Here is an 18,162-nt window from a genome sequence, read left to right on the forward strand (position 1 = left end):
TCATTTTAATTGAATTGAATATTCATGATTACTAGTTGTATTTTGAAAATTGTGTTGAGAAAACCAAAGATTTTTATAGTTTCAAAGGAACTGTAATCAAAAATTGCGTATAGTATATTGCAAAAACAAAAATAGAAAATAGTGTTGTGAACTATTATAAAATTGATAAACTTTGAAACTAATTAAAACAGTTACTTATTGCAAAAACAAAATTGAAATGGCCGAAAAAGTGGATCAATCACAAGCGACACAACAGCTCAACAATCAACAAAATGATGCTCGTAAAATACGAAAATCTCCAGAATTTCAGCCAATGGCAAATATAACACCAGGCGCCATACTCAGAGAACGCAGCTTTGTGCGCACCTCTAATCAACAGGTGGGTATTTGGCGTTATGCAATTAAAAAGAAACAACATACGTACATGTGTTTATGAGAGGTGTGTGTGAACATAATTACATATGTATATACGAGTATGTGAATTGCATTCGATTTTGTCAAGTGAGAAAAATGTATTTGTTTATCTGCGAATGCATGTGGGAAGCACGCTTCCCACTTGGTCGCATACCTTTGTTATTGGATCTCACCTATAGACTTTCTTGTCACATCCTTATACTACATACAGAGTACCCCAAAAAAGTATGCGCATTTTACGTGATTTTAAAAACAGATTTATTATCTAAATATAAGATGAATGACGGATTATATAATGTATAATAGGCCGTTGATGTCCGTTCAGGCATTTTTTATGTTAAAAAAAATCGATAACTTCGATAATGTCGATAAAATCATAGAATTAAATGTGAAAGTTGACCGGCATGTTAGTAATCGTAGCATCGCCGAGGAGCTAAAGATCGGCCATAAAATAGTTTTAAGCCATTTGCGCAACTATTTCACGCAAGAATTATGGATTTCTTTTTCCCTAAATAAATATAATGATAATAATTCGGCACACTGAAATAACACTCATAGAAATTTTAAATATCACATATACAAGGTGAAGCTAAAAATAAACAAGACTGGTGTCATAAAAATGTTTTTGATGGCGCCATTTTTTTAATGAGTTAGTGCGTTGGAAGTTACATCCCTAGTTGACTTCCAGTGAAAGCTTGGTGACATTCGGTTCAGTGGAAACGAAGTTATTGCGTCTAAAGTGTTAGTATGACCCGATTTACACGAGGAGACATCTGGAAGGGAGACACTGGAAATTCTCTTTTCATGTCTCATTCGCGGCCACACGGGCAAAATTGTTTTCGGCAACATTTTGACATTGAATACTTTAGCAACGTCTGGTTCTGGTTAAATATATGAATGAAAAACGCAAACTGGTTAAATAATAAATAATTTGTAGTTTTTTTTATTGAAATATATTTATAAATTCTTATACTTGAATAAAAAAAATTTAATTAAAAATACTTCATATGTAAATAATTAACTTAAAATTAACTTGAGTATCTAGAAATGCTGGGAAAAAGTAGAAATCAACATAAACATGTCCCATAACTATTTTAATTTATACCTACTTTACTATCAAAAATAATCGTGCATTTCCCAAGCAGCGTTCGGATGTTTGTCATCGTTGTTATCTTCCGTTTGATTGAAAACCAACACATAACTTAGAACTTTCTTCCACAAAAGAAGAAAACGAATGAAGCAACTGTCAAAAATTGCTTTAAGATTGGAAATGCGAATAAGAAGCACAAAGCGTGTCGCCAGTACAGGAGACAAATTCCCTTCTCTCTTCCGCGGCCGTCCTTCACCCCCGAACAAAATGTTTCCCTTCCAGATGTCTCCTCGTGTAAATGGGCACTATGCTTGAATCATCTGTACTAAAATGAGTTTCGAATAAAGAGCTAATATTAAATTTTGCTTTAAAATCGGTAAAACATTTACCGAAACCTTTGAATTGATGAAAACAGTTTATGGCGATGACTGTCTATCTCGTGCCAGAGTTCATGAGTGGTTTACCAGAGATGGTTGTAATGTTCGATTTTTTTTGTATCAAATTTTGTGTGAAAAACGAAATTAAGTGCGCGGATGCATTCCGAATATTGACTGTGTTTTACGGAGAAGCTACTTTGGACCAATCACCGTTAGAGAAGTTGCTAAGGACCTAGACATATCGATTGCCTCGTGCCATTCGATTTTTTTCAATGATTTGGGCACGAGACGGGTCGCCGCCAAATTCGTACTAAAACTGCTCAATTTCGACGACCAAAAGCAGCATTGCATGAACATTGCTAATGAGATATTGGACTCTGTCCGCGATGACTCAAATTTGGTCCAGAGGTCATGGTGTGGAAACCAAAGCTCAAACATCTCAATGGAAACTGCCGCACGAACCAAGACCGAGAAAAGCGCGCCAAGTTCGGTCGAATGTAAAAGTTGTGCTTACCGTTCTCTTGAGGCAGGGACGTTGTGCATCATGAGTTCTTGCGACAGGGCAAAACGGTCAATAAGGAATATTACCTGCAATTTATTCACAATCTGCACAATTTGTGTAAAGCAATCCGCCAGAAACGCCCACATTTGTGGAAGAACAAAAATAGCTTCTGCATCACGATAACACCCCTGCTCACACATCGTTGCTTGTGCGCGACTTTTTGGCCAAAAACAACACACTAGTGATGCCAAAGCCATCGTATTCCCCAGATCTGGCCCCTGTGACTTTTTCTTGTTCCCGAAACTGAAGAGGCCCATGAAAGGACGACGCTACGCTACGATTGACGAGATACATACGGAATCGAGGGAGGAGCTGAACAGAATAAAAAAATTATTTTTTGAAATGCTTCGAAGATTGTGCATAATATCTCATGGGGACTACTTTGAAGGGGACAAAAACACAAAATGAAAAAACACAAAATTCGCGATACTTTTTGAACACACCTCGTAAGTTAACTGAGAAATAAAAACTCAAGTCGATGTTCATTTGTTTTTACGATTCCAAGGAAATTGTCCACAAGGAATTCGTGCCAACGGACCACATTTTGAAACGTTCATTGCATCGCTTTCGTCGAATTCGCCCTGAAACCGCGAAAGAGGAAGCTGGCGCTTATTGCATGATAATGCACCATCTCATCGATCCACTCTTGTGACTGATTTTTTGACTAGAAATGGCATTTTAACCATCAATCATTCACCGTATTCGCCTGATATGGTTCACCGTGACTTCTACCTATTCGGAAAATTGTATTTGGCCATAAAAGGAAAAACATTTTGCGTCCGTAGAGGCCATCCAAAAGGCTTGTACCGACATCCTGAAGGAGCGTTGAAAAGCTTTTAGATCGCGCAAAACAGTGTATCGAAGGCAGAGGGGGCTATTTTGAATAAATAAACTTGAAGTTATCTGAACCAAGCTCCTGTTGTTTCTATTTTAGCTCAGTCTTGTTTATTTTGGACTTTACCTTGTATGTATATATTTATTTATTTAGAACTGCAGTTATTAAATTTTCTGAAAACTGTCATAGTTAAAATATTATTAAAGCTCTAATATTATACTTTTATTTAAGTCTAACTTATTTTTACTATCCAGAATATCAACAAAAGGCGCAGTCTCGCTTTCAATGTACAAACTGCTGCGAATCAGCACGGACAAATACGTGGAAAACCCGCTATAGACATTTATAGACCACCGAGTAAGTAAAAAAATGTTTCTGTTCTTAACCAGTTTATACTAAAAAAATAATAATTAATCTTTTATTAAATAAATTACACTACGATTGTAGAATGCAAATTTGCTATTTGTACTCTTGTGGCCAGGTGTAGTTTTCGTGTAACGTAGTTCAGTTCGAATTCCACCCAAATCTAAAAAGTAGGGCCCGGATCTCTATACATTTTTTATGATAGAAAAAAAAAGATTAATTATTTATACAAAACAAGGTTTTGTTTAAAATTCATATTTAATTGCACATTCGTCTTATGTAACAATAGTTCACTTATAGTACAGACAATTTTGTGCATAAACTACGCGATCTAATGTAACACTAAAATTATGTTTCCATAATTTAAAAATAAAAGTATTTTTACAGAGTGAATGTATCCAATTCAAATTAATTGTAAAATTCGTTTAAGAATACTATAAAATTAGACCAAGGATGATAGATTACTAGATTTGGTTTTCAGCGAAGACTGTGTTGATTTTTCTTGTATATTACCAGCATAATCTCAGTTTTTTCGTATAAAAACTGCTGTCATAAACCCGAGCACGTCAGCTGATTATTTCAAATTCGCTGAGAACCGGTTAACGGTCTGATATTGGCCACACCTTCCAAATTTTTGTCACCATGATAACTACTTCTGACTTGTTTCGAAATGTAGAGTCCATTATTCCGAAGGCTACGTTGAGGGACGTGAAAATTAATGAATTCTAGAAGAAAGTGGCAATCAATTATCTCATTAATAACACCAAAGACAAATGAGAAAGAGAGAATAGTTCTCCTGCAGTTTATATATATATAATTGGCGCGTACACCCTTTTTGGCTGTTTGGCCGAGCTCCTCCTCCTACTTTGTAGTGTGCGTCTTGATGTTGTTCCACAAAATGGAGGGACCTACACTTTCAAGCCGACTCCGAACGGCAGATATTTTTATGAGGAGCTTTTTCATGGCGAAATTACACTCGGAGATTTACACTGCCTGCCGAAGGGTGAACGCTGTTAGAAAACACTTTTTCTATGAATTTGTGCTTCACGCACGGAGATTCGAAAATAACGCACTTCCGAATGATACTCACGCGTAGCATATCTTTTAGTAGCATAGTATTTTCGGCAAAATTGGCACATTTTTACTTACAGTGGATCAAAAACATGCCTTCTGAGGCTCACAAAAAAAAGACAGTAGCCATCAACATTCCAGCCAGTAGTGAAACTTTGGACTTCTACTTCAAATTAGGTTTATAGCCTAGGGCCTAAATTTCGACAGTAGCAACCCGCTTCATAAATCTATTCGTTTGCTCCCTACGCAAGCTAAAAATCGCATAACGCTCGACAAGCCATTACTTCTGAAGCAGTGTGACCATTCTCGACGCACATCTGGCATTGGTGTCAGATATTTCAATCTTGGAGATGTTTAGAACAGCCGTAGATGAAGTTTTAAAGGTTTCTGCGGTTTATTTCTTTCTCAAGCGCACATATCGAGGAACAAGTTTTCTGCCTTTTCAGCCTCTGCGTTGATTGTCTTCAGATCACTCTTCATCTTTTAGGGTGTTTGACCGTTATTTGTCTTGTTCATCTTGATGTTTTCCACAAATAAAGGGACCTACAGATTTATGCCGCAGTTGTTAATCTTTTTTTTATTTTGACAGAAATAGAAAAAAACTATTAGAAATAAAAACTGGTAGTCACGCACCAACCTATTCGGCTACGGCGGTCAGCTTCTGTATATTAACTACTTATAAATTATTATTTTTCCTGGGCAAGAAACTGGGATAGATGAACTTTATCACGGCGCGTTTAACTTTTTAATCTGCGATATCTGAAGCGATAATAAAGCGATTTGACTGAAACTTTGAATTAATTCCTCTCCTTACTATATGCCCTCTATTCCTCCCCCAGCGGGTGAGGGGCTAAGAATTTGCCCGAGATAAGGAATGCCTGTCGAAAAAGGCGCCTAAAATCCAAACATGGGTTACCAGTTCCGACCTGTATGGAAGCTCAACTAGTAGAAGTCTTCGAGTACGACGTCTAGCCGTACACTTAAGCTCGGTACCACAGAGACTAGGAGCCCTCGGAGTTCGCTCTGACTCGTTCTTGGGAGCGACCATGGGGATTTCCGTGATGCCTGTAGTTTAGTTACTAAATGCGGGTAGATCCTTTTTGGTTCAATGTAGAGTTGCATCGCAACCGGGTGCCGGGACCCAAAGAGCGGCAGAAGTTTAGATGGACGTTGAACCCTACCAAGGCGTCTAGTTTGTCCATGCCACATTACTAATCGTTGGGTATCTGGGGTGTCCCAAATCGAAATTTTTGTACCATACCTTATAAAACCTTAACTTTCTGACCACACCTTACGACTCGACCTTAAGCTAGAACTACATGACAAGCCTTCCAGGTGCTATGCCTTTCAGCACTTCATTAAGCTGGCAAATCTTGTAGGTGAACGCTTGGTAGAGAGCTCTACCTTTAGTGAGCAATATCTTAACAGAACTTTCACCATTCATATTCGCGTAAAATTTTAAAATACCTTTACGTGCACATTTCGCGCCACGCTTCGATTTTTTCTTAAATTTAATCGCTTTCTTATTGCGCCATGTGATCTCATTTATACAGCTTCGCCTAACTCTGCGCCAATTTTAATTGAGCAATTTGTACAATTATTGCATATTAATATTCCTTATTCAGCTTCAAATGCTTTAGCAGTCGAGCTGCCTGTGCACACATTTTCGAAATTAGAATTGGAAAATTTTTTAATCGGAGCTCTTTTTTCTTTCTGTGTTTTTCTCAAACTTTGTGCCATTCATTTACTACACATCTCACATCTGCGAAAACACTTTCTTCCCAACGAATTCGATCCTTGTTCAATCACTTGTACGGTCGGTGTTTGTGGGAAATTTTCATCTACTTACACTCTCGCCCGTCTGTTCAGATGTTCGCAACGATGGCGCCACTTCGCCGGCGGTCTTGAACAAGTTAAACATTCATGCCCAGGAATTCTCGATGGGTGGCACGAACGCAACACGCACTACACCTCCACGAGGAGATACATTTAGGGCCGGAGATACTCGGTAATTGCTGCCTGTCACAAGGCTTTGCTAATAGAGTTTTGCTTTTGATTTTTCATTCACAGAACTTAACTTCAACCTACAACATTCTTCTAGTTCGTCGGCGGTCATCTACCCAGCGACATCATCACCTCAGGGTTTGATCCCGCAATCAAAATCATCGGTGGCACTGCATCAGCAAATGCAATATATGGCCGCCACAAATGCAATGGCTAATCGTCGACAGGCTGGATTATCGCTCGGCAGCATGCCCATGTCAAATAATTCAATGGGCAACAAAATGCATCACGTCGGCGGTCATCGACCCATTCTGGTTACACATTCTCACCCGATGGCCATGAACCGTTTCTCGGGCGGTGTATCGCAACAGATTCCACTGATTAATTCCCCATCCAGTGGCAATATAGTGCATGTATGTATGCCTGAAAACTACATTATTTCACAGTTTATATACTTTTCCAATTCAAAACAATTTTCATAGTTTTGTATTACAAATTTATAAATGTATGCGTTTCCAGCAAACCGCCAATACGAATCGGGTGAAATTCGCCAATGAGCCACAGAAGCATCACAGCCATAAAAATGGACAACATCACCTTATGCATGACTATCAACAGCAGCAACAACAATTAAATGCCATGTCACAGTATGCCGCAGCGAATGGCATAAGTACAGATTCATATATAAATGTTAGCCCCCTGCAACGTTCCAAATCATTGTCTTCTGCTGACGCGTTAACACGTGGCATAGCTGGTCTGGGTTTGGCTTTAGGGAATGAGGTCACCGACATCGGGCAATTCACGCCCGAGATACAGGCACTTATCGATACAGCTTTGGAGGATCCGAACAAGTTGAACTCACGTGCGCTTATGGAACTGACGTCACACTTCATTAAACGAGCTGTTGAGGGCCGGCGCTATGCGTTGCCCATTTCTCGACTATGCCTTAATATTATAGCTAAAGAGCAGAAAGAAACCTTCTTGGAAGCGTTATTGAATACATGTCGACAGTGGTACCAGGAGCGTGAAAAGGTAACTAAGTTTATTTCTTTATTTGCATTTATTGTAGCTACAGGAACTGATCTTGCTACGCCAAAGTATACTTAAGCGCTTATGGCTTTGAAAAGTCATTTGCCATTATTTCTGTCCTTTAGAACCGCTTACGCGATTTTGGCCGAGCTTAACAAAGCGCGCCAGTCGTTTCTTTCTCGTGCTAATCGGTGCCAGTTGGACACACCAAGTGAAGCCAAGTCCTTCTCCACCTGATCTTTCCTCTTCCTCTGCTACCACCAGCTGGTACCGCATCGAATACTTTCAGAGCAGAAGCGTTTGTATCCATTCGGACGACATGACCCAGCCAATGTATCCGCTGGATCTTTATTCGCTGCGCTATGTCTATGTCGTCGTAAAGCTCATACGGCTCATTGTTCCATCGTCTGCGATATTTGCCGTTGCCAACGTGCAAAGGTCCAAAAATCTTGCGCAGAATCTTTCTCTTAAACACTCCAAGCGTCGCTTCATCGGATGTTGTCATCGTCCACGCTTATGCGTCATATGTTAGGAAGGGCATGATAAGAGTCTTGTAGAGTGTTAGTTTTGTTCGTCGAGAGAGGACTTTACTACTCATTTGCCCACTTAGTGCAAAGTAGCACTTGTTGGCAAGAGAGATTCTACCTTGGATTTCCAGGCTGACATTGTTATCGGTGTTAATGCTGGTTCCTAAAGAAACGAAGTCTTTTACAACCTCGAAATCATAACTGTCAACAATCAATTGGCACGTGGATGCCAGTTTCCGAGAGCGCCGACTGTTTGTTTGATGACAGGAGGTACTTCGTTTTGTCCTCGTTCACCACCAGACCCATTCGCTTTGCCTCTTTTTCCAGTTTGGAGAAGGCAGAACTAACAGCGTGGTTGTTAAGGCCGATGATGTCAATATCATCGGCATATGCCAACAATTGTACGCCCTTATAAAATATTGTGCCTGAGCGATTAAGTTCTGCGGCTCGTACGATGATCATCATCCTCCAACTGGAATGTTTATTTTATAGGTAGAAACTACCAGAAAAAATGTTTTTCTACCCAAAAATCGAATTTTTTAAACGAATGTTTGTTGAACACAACAGGGAAGGTTTGTAGTTTAATTTACACTTACTTGGAACAAATATAGTAAGTAAAATATAATAAAAAGATATATGTAGGAATCTTAAGGATATTCAAGCAATACGAGACGTGGCTACTAAATAAAAAAACTGATTCTGCTATAGAGTGAAGAAGTGCGATACGTCAAACGCCAACGACTGTCAGCTGTTTAGTGTAATAAAGTCACTTCTCATATATTCATATATATTTTATTGCTTGGTTAGTTGGTGAAAGTGGTGATTCATCCAGAATCCAACTAGCGCTCCCGCACCATTTTCTTGCCACATTCTCGCTACCAAGTTGAATAATGGTTATTTATAGCATGACTATATCCAATCTGTGCGGTTTACGTACCTTATTAAGTTGTTGACGTTTAAGCCAGACAGTTGTTCAAGACTCTCTTGCTAAGGGTTGACATTCTCTGCTTCCATAAGGGAAGGGTGCCCATTTTGGCTGCTTGCCAAAAGCCAGTTATGACTGGCGTGAGTCTCCGGCGCCCCTTCAATGTTGATGTTTCTTTGTGGTTGTAGGCGGTTCATAACGTTCTGCTAACTTTGCATGTTGTCTGGTCTCTCCATCTGCATTCCGAGATTTGTAGATACTTTAAAGATATTGCATTCTCGATTGCACCCAGTGGTGTGAATAAAGATTCAGCAAGAATATTACCCATGTGGAAGATCCCCATCTTGCTAGTTCATCCGCTTTTTCATTTCCTTCAATGATCCGGTGTCCCGGGACCCAGATTAAGGTAACTTTATGGCTTACACTCAAGGTAGTAAGGTTATTCCTACTTTGTTTCACCACTTTACGGATTGTTCTATCTGAGTCCTGGCTTGGCTATCCGAAAGAATAACGATATTGCACTTAAAGGAGAAGTCTGCAGTGAGTAGCCTACAAGCTTCCCCTACTACTATTACTTCCGCCTGGAAGACACTGCAAGTATTGCGAATCTGTACAATTTTTTCTTTTCTAAGCCACCTCCAACACCACACTCCATTTCTTGAACCATCTGTGTAGACTGTAGTATCGAAGTTATTTAGTGAGAATCCCTTACTCCATTCCTCCCGAGATAGAAAGAGAGTGGCAAAATTTCTATTGAATGTCATCGTTGGGACGATGTAATCAGTCCTCTCCCAGGTGAACTTAGTTTGTCACACTAATAGACTGGCATGACCATACGTTTTTTCACTCCAGCGCCACCTTACATATATATCTCGATAGGTATTTACCGAACCCTTTCTCCAGTTTGCTGTCTAGATCTTGATGTTATTCCGCGAATGGAGGAATCTACGGTTTAATGCCAACTCCGAACGGCAGATGGTTTTCATAGCGACCGCTCTCAGAAAAAACTTTTTCAATCGTTTGATTCTTCATGTCCACTATGGCTTTCGTACCCAGACACACCGAATGATAGTCAAGCACAAACCTACTCAGCTACAGCGGCTGAAAGCTTTATTTCCTACACAGAGACCATAGTTTCGTATTTTGTTCATATTTACCTTTAAAAAAGTCGGGGGAAAGAAGTGATTTTTGTCGCAAATGTACTATGGAAGGGAATTTTAAATGTGACGGGAGTCATTTTAAAAGTCCGTGCAAAAATAAAAACTACTTGATTGTTTGAAGTTAGCCTTTTTTATTTTTCGACATAGTCTCCTTTTACATTGTTCTCGTTTGTTGATCTCTTCCGTATAATAGGATTTGTCTTAGCTTGAAAAATAGCCATTCGTTTCTGCAATCACCTCCTCGTTTAGATAAATTTTTTTTCTCGTCAGCCATCCCTTCAAATTAGGAAACAAATGGTATTCCGGGGGATCCGAGGGAGCCAAGTCTGGAGAACAGAGGGATGTAAAACGAGTTGAAACCCTATTTCCATTAATATTGCGAACATAACTGCTGAGGCGTGAGCTGATGCGTTGCCGAAAAGGAAAATCCCTCGATTTCCTCGATTCAAACGAATTCCAAACACATAGAAATAGACCGATCTGGCTGAAACTTGGTGCATGCTTTTTCATGCGTCAGTAGTGCCATCTATCTGACTTTGCACGGACTTTTCAAACGACCATCGTTGACTTGTATAAGAATTAATTACAAATAAAGAATAATTAACTGAATATTTCACTGAAGATAGTAAGAAGGTAGAATATTGTCGCAGAATTTTCTATTCCATATCATTTGAAGACTTATAAAAATTTAACAACTACCTTCATTTTAAAAATCTAACAAATATGTATATACTTACATTTATTTACGTTCTCTACTGTAGTTACTGTACTCCATACAAGGCATGAAATCACCTTCCCGTTTGCGCTTTACCGCCTTCATGGCCTTTCTTACCGAAATGTTCTGCCAGTTGAAACGTCGCCAGTTGCAACTGCGCACTCAATGTGAAGGGGCACCACCGCCATTGGTTCTGCTGACGTTGCTCTCCAAATGCTGCGAAGACTGTGTTATGCCACCTGTACGCTCGCTATCTGAGGTAAGTGAGTCAAGACTTTTAACTTACATATTTATTTATTAGTCAAGTACACAACCTGAACTTATTTAAAATGTGTGAGCTTAATTCTAAAAGCTTAAAAATATCATAAAAAATAGAGGTGTTTTTGGAAAAAACTTTTTCACGGGGAAATATTAGGCTGTAAAAAGATGAAAGTAGGAGGAGAAGAACAAGGAAGCATTAGAAGAACCTATATATCTACTTGCATATGTATGTGTACGTGCATATTAACAAATTAGTGAGCAAAATAATGTAGGAGTTCATTTTTAAAGCGCAATGTACTTCCGATGCTTTTGATCTTTTTTGGCAGAGCGCTTCAAAGACGAACAGCAAAAACGAAGAACTGACGTCAGATACAAGGCAACTGTATTTCATACTAAGCACGTTGAGATATCGGGCCGATCTAGTGAATTGAATTAGTGCGACAAGATATTTGGGCTCACGAAGGTTAATGACATTGTGAAGCAGCATTAGACATTTTACTTTTAACATCTTAACAGTTCGAGATCGAGAACTTATAATGGTTCTTTTCTAGAGATATAAAAACTGTTTTCAAATAAAGAACAAACAAAAATGTCAATGAAATTTCCAATAAGTATTTTGAATTATTGTACTACCATTCGGTCCGAATCTCCGTGAAACACCAAAATGAAAAAAGTGATTTCTCATAGCGGTCGCCCCTCGGTAGCCAATAGGAAACCTCCGAGTGTATTTCTGCCATGAAAAACGCCACATAAAAAATATCTGCTGTTCGGAGTCGGAACTCTGAATAGCCTCTTCAATGCTCATTACTCGAACAGTACTAAGTTGTTCAATAAGTTTTGCGGTTCGATAAGAGAGGGCATTGCTACTGGCCTACATTTTTGTTTGTCATGTTGGTACACTCTTCATATGAACGTATGTGAAGTCTCATTTCCATCTGTCAATTCATTCTTTCTTTACAAGCCATTGGAAAAAATCAATAACCTATTAAAATCCAAAAGCAAAAACAAAATACATGTAAATCTAGTTTTTACTACAGCTATCACCGCCGTAGCGGTCTGGGTTGGTGCGTGACTACCATTCAAAACATTTTTCTAATAGCGGTCGCCCCTCGGCAGGTAATGGCAAACCTCCGAGTGTATATCTGCCATGAAAAAGCTCCTCATAAAAATATCTATCGTTCGGAGTCGGCTTGAAACTGTAGGTCTCTCCATTTGTGGAAAGACATCAAGACCAAGACATCACCTTGAATAGATTCGTTTTGATCCACACTTATTCGAAAATGTATTAATAAATTATTATAAATTTATATGTAGGGTAAGCACTAAATTTTGTGAGTTTTTTATTTTACAGATCGAATGCCTTTTTTATGTGCTCACCTGCATCGGTCAAGATATGGAAGTACAGCTGCCACAACAGTTGGAGTTGTTGTTGTCGCTGGTGCGTGATGCTTTCTTGAATGCAAGTGACGCTGCACCAGCCATCCGTCGCACTTTATTGCAATTAATTGAACTGCAGGCATCACATTGGCAATTGCCCGGAAACACTGTCTTATATTACTATCCATCAGCTAAGTAGTATAGCCTTACGCTTGTCCAACAACAGCTACTCGTATGTAGAATCAACCTTCGTTTACTCTCTTCAAACTGAATATAAGTATAACCATTGTGTTATTCAGTACTCAGTTGACACACAGCTGCTCAATTTTCGCAATTTCACATCCACTCAGTCATTTCAATTTTTCTTGTATTGTAACTGGTACTTGAGAATCATTTAAGATATATTATATATGCAGTTGTGCTCGTTGTATTATTATATTTTTTTAATTTATTATAAAATAAGACAAGAATTGAAATTTTTGTGAAAGCATTTACTGAAAAAAAGATGCAAATTGTATTCAAGCAAGCGACTGTTTGCTTCGGAGAAAGCAGAAAAGCCAATATTAGAAAAAAAATATAGGCTGAACTTATAACAGATTAATCATAACAAGGGAAAAGTACTAACCTCAAAGATAGTCATGACACAGACATACAAATATGCATACATACATGTCAAACAATATATACATACATGCCTACTTATGGATTAGGTGTATACCTAAGAAATTGGAGTTCATATATATGCAGGTTTAAATAGCTACAAATGAATAATAAAATAATAACATTTTCTAACTGCATCAACCGCTGCTAGAAGTTGATATTTCAAAAGGTGTCGCAAGCGTCGCATTGTCTTATAACGTAACAGTTTAAAAACGGTTAAATAAATATTTAGAGTGCCTGAAATTACAGCCAACTGTTTTTATCTGTGTGAAAATTCATAATATAACTTATACGGTACCTTGCGTACCCTCTAAATATATTTGTGGTCATTTAAAGTTTACGACTTACAAACAATACGACACTTACGACACCTCTGTGTAAGTTTCTCCCAACTACGCTAAGTAAGTCGAGTTTTATGAGTGTATCTACAAATGACGATATGCAGATCAGTTCCGTCGGAATCATATTTTGCTCCCTCTATAAACAAAAGCAATGTCCTTACTTTTTGATTGTTGAAAATCCTGGACATATCATTCTTGGAAAATGGAAAAATACCTAAGAAGTTTATGTTTCCTTCATCCATTGTTCATTGTAAAAATGTTTTTATCCATTTCAACTTGATCATTCGCATCTTGTTACATGAGTATAAATAAAATATGAATAAATAAATAAATAAAAATTACGGGAGTAGTCAACAATATCAATGTCCTTAGAGAAATGCAAAGGTTGGTGCCCATATCTTCTAATATTTTTTTACAAATGAGTTTAAAATATTCAATAGAGGCGATTCAATTATTTTCCTACACTTCTGGATACTTTTCAATTCGAAAAATAAACTGCCTCCATTAATAGTTAGTTCTTCTTCGACATTAAGCATTTCTAGAAGTTGGAAAAACTGCTTGAGCACCTCGTCATCGCTATTTAGAGTTCTCACTTCGGTCTTGGCATGTTGGTAACAATTTCGGTAGATACCTTACAACTTACATTTGTACACTGTTTTCCATTATCTACTTATATTATTTGATGTTTCCATTTCTTGAGTGTTTGTCTGTGCAGCCTCATTTATTTATTTTGCATACTCGTACTCCTAAATTTTAATGTAGATTCTTATTAGAAGAGAAGCTCAAATTATTTATAATACTGCATATAAAAACAAATAAATTCTAGTACATATTTCTTATATATTGTATGCACGTCAAAACTGTTTAATATATTAAATAAAAAACATTAAATAAAAATACTAGTCAGAGAACAAGAAAACTAACAATGATTTTTATTGGGGATTAAGGCTTAATATTAGATTTACCAGAGCAGTCATTTTGACTGGTTGTGCGATTTCAATTCAAAATTCCTACTATTTACATATAACATTTGCTTTCCGAAATGATGCTATGACTTTTGTAGCTATAAGTGGATAATACATTTTATGAACTTAATGTTACTTTATATATATTAATAACAAAGATATTTTTGCTATTGACATTTATACCAGTTCTCCAGCTCTGTGTGTAGACGAGATTTTATTCAGATTCTGCGATACACTCGTTTCGACAAAAGAAATCAGAGGAGTTAACGTTTGCAAACAGACGGATGCTCTAGTTTCAGCAGTTGGGACAAAGTTATTGAAAACAGCCAAAACTGCTTCAAACCGGGAGCTCATATTGCCGTATATTTACTTCGTATATGCCAAACAAACCACATAAATTTGGCATACATTTTTGGCTGGCGTCTGGAGTACAGACGAAATGTGGCTAACCGTATTTAGAGAAAGACGAGTCTCGAAAAAGCGAGTTTGTCGTAATGAAACTTCTTGAAACGTATACCAAATACTTCGTTGCCTGGAACAATACGTGCAAACAAAAGGGAATTTTTGAAAACTTCCACGTTTCTCAACCTTGTTGTATCAATCCAATAGATGCACACTAACCGTTTATAAAAGCAAACCAAATAAAAAAGTGCTTATACTAAGTACAAAGCATAAACACATCAAAATTGCTAAAGCTGCTAAGAAATAACCTGAAACTGTGTCGTTTTATAATATAGCCGGAATAAACAGCTGAACATATTGTACAAAAACACAACAGGAGAAAATATTTCACATTCTCATACCTGTAGACTATCTGTTTAGATTAGTTGTTGTTGTAGCAGCAAAAACATTCCCCATACATGTACGAGGTGTGCTGCTGAAGTGACAGTCCCAGAACGGATATATAGTAAATTTGGGTCGTTCCGGTAACGTAGAATCGACTGTCGGGGGCACGTATTTAGATTAGTAAAAGAACTTGCTGCAGAATTTCAGACTTCGCGGCAAAAACTACACGAATATGATATTCCAACTACAAGTGTCACGGTTTCTGTACGCAAATGGTGCCAAATAGAGTATTGCAATAATAATCAGACGACAAATATTTGTAAGACATGCAAAAAATATATATGCGGAGAGTGTACACACATGAAAATCTACCTATGTAGAAATTGTGACCGACAAACTGTAAACAATTAAGTATTTTGCTATTTGACGATGTCTATAAATGCATTTATCTATTACAACTAATATTGTTCAACTTTTTTTGTATTTTTTAGGAGTGGATAAAGATTGGAAGCCACAATAAGCAATTCTTCTTATACACCAGTTATTTGGACTGGTTTTGGTAGAAATAGGTATATTTAAATAGCTAGTAAATCTAGTGTTAATAAACTATTTCTTAATTGATTACGATAATTCAGGGGTGTGATCCCGATTTACTGATATCAATGGCTGACATAGAAAATTGTGTTTATGCTCCGTTTTTTATTTAGAGGGATACCAGAAATGTTTTTTTTTTTTTTTGTAATTTAGGCGCAATTCGTGAACAGTAATTTTTAGAAAATCAAGAGAAACACGAAATAGTTATCCCCAGCATGATAACGTTCGGCTCATGACGTAAAAGAGATGAAGACATACTCAGAAACACTGAAATGCCTTCTACCAATAATTTGTTGCGATCGAGAGCACATGTTCTGGCTAATCAGCATTTTTACTCTTTTGAAGAAGTCAACAATTTATCGATGGCAAGTGTTTTTCAAATGGAAATTTTTCCCATTCTGAAAATAGCAGAATGGACATATAAGAGAAGATGGAGCGGGAAACAAATTGGAGTCTTTAGAGACAGTCAAGCTGCACTCAAGGCCCTGGAGAACTCAAAGCTTATAAGGAACACAAGGCTACATAAAAACATCTTGGTGGTATAATTTTTCACCGGCCAGTCCCCCCAAAGGTATCGTAGGAATTTTCTTGGATTGAAGCATAATTTAAAAACATTTTCTGAAAATCTATTTTATAATACCAGTCTGGCACTCCTCAAGTAGCACTAAAGCGCCGTTTTGATAGCATTATAAGACCTCTAACAGACAGATATCTACAGCCAGCCAGAGCTTTTGATATAATGGAGAAGATTGATGGAATTTAGGTTGGCGCTCTGTCCCAGGCTGTCGAAGAAAGGAGCATCCAGTGATCTTAATCGTCCAGCTGCCAAACCCGGACCCAAACCCGAATCTAAGAAATAATTTGTGCAGTTCCCCTTTAACAATTGTAAGGGGATGCCGATGCCCGGGCAGGAGGTCTCTGAGGCCAATTCAGTCCCCTTCCTGGCAAGCTCATCAACAATTTCAATTCCCTCTATGTTCCTATGTCCTGAAATCCATATCAGAGAAATGTTACCTGCACACCCAAGAGATTTGATCTCCTCCTTACAGGAGTTTGCTAGTTCCGTTCTGCACTATGGCGTCGTCAGAGCCTTGAAAATGTTAATATCTCCCTCGTTCCCGCGTTCCCTAAGCATTTTGCATGCCTGCAGGTGCGGAAAGACTTCTGCTTGAAAAACACTAGCAGTATTCGGCAGTTCGAAGGAGATAGATAAATTGGCTGATTTAGAGAAAAGCCATGCTCCGACTCCCGATTTCATCGTCAGTGAAGACAGACGTGAAAGTTTCGGTGCGGATTTTCTTCTCGATCCAATCCTGCCTATTTGGAAAGATTGCCCTAGCACGACGCTCTAGAGTTTGCGGATAGAGAGATATGTTCAAAGTTCGGAGAAATACGGTGTTAACTGCCCGAAAATGCTACCAAGTCCCCTGAGAGATTGCCTCCAAAGGCCAATCTCCCTTAACCTGATTGCACTTTGAGCTGCGATGGAAATAACGTAAAATTCGATGGGAAGTAAGTGCAAAAGGACATTCAGGGCAGCACTGGGGCAAGTTTTACATGCTCCGGTGATGCCAATGTATGCAGTCCTTTGCACGCCCGTAGGTTCTCTGAAAAAAAATAAACAAAAGCACGCTTTATAAATCCTTCATCATACCTACCCTGTTTTTGAGTACACGAATATCATAGATGATGAAATGATGAGCTGTATTAGCTTTGCATAGATATATCTATTAATACATATAGTAGTAGTAGTAGGATTTCTTTATTTATTTATACAAATTGCATCTTACATTTCAATAATTTATACAATAATTCATTTAAATATATAAATACATAAAGAAAGAAATAATAAATTTGTGGCAATAACAATATTATCTGTCACAGCTTAAAAATTAATCAAAAATTAAACTCTACGATAAGAAGTTCTCTATAGCGTAAGGCTGAGTATATAAGTTAGTATTTTCTAATTGTAGCCATTAAGTATACCTATTACTTCTGCTTCATTTAGCTTCACTGGGTTTAGGTATCTTGTTTTGATTTCCTTCAGTACCGAACATCTTCCTAAGAAGTGCTGTATATCTTCTTCCTCGTTTAAATTGCAGAGGG

At 37.9% G+C, this 18,162-nt stretch overlaps 1 protein-coding gene across 9 annotated transcripts in view; it reads left to right on the forward strand.

The window, feature by feature from the left end:
* LOC128865411 (uncharacterized) overlaps positions 1-14,613 on the forward strand; it is a 40,978-nt gene extending 26,365 nt beyond the window's left edge. For 7 of the 9 annotated variants that reach the window (XM_054105763.1, XM_054105765.1, XM_054105762.1 and 4 more), the window contains 7 exons: positions 36-379; positions 3,533-3,635; positions 6,582-6,720; positions 6,814-7,129; positions 7,236-7,748; positions 11,119-11,331; positions 12,685-14,613. In XM_054105763.1, coding sequence (XP_053961738.1) covers positions 218-379; positions 3,533-3,635; positions 6,582-6,720; positions 6,814-7,129; positions 7,236-7,748; positions 11,119-11,331; positions 12,685-12,909 — 1,671 coding nt within the window. In that variant the 5' untranslated portion in view covers positions 36-217 and the 3' untranslated portion in view covers positions 12,910-14,613. Of the gene's footprint in view, positions 1-35; positions 380-3,532; positions 3,636-6,581; positions 6,721-6,782; positions 7,130-7,235; positions 7,749-11,118; positions 11,332-12,684 lie in introns of those variants that run through there. The other 2 variants (XM_054105768.1, XM_054105770.1) reach the window with 2 other exon arrangements.
* Positions 14,614-18,162: the final 3,549 nt, after the last annotated feature.

Source organism: Anastrepha ludens, chromosome 5 (genome assembly GCF_028408465.1).
Source record: "Anastrepha ludens isolate Willacy chromosome 5, idAnaLude1.1, whole genome shotgun sequence".
NCBI classification, from domain to species: Eukaryota; Metazoa; Arthropoda; class Insecta; order Diptera; family Tephritidae; genus Anastrepha; species Anastrepha ludens.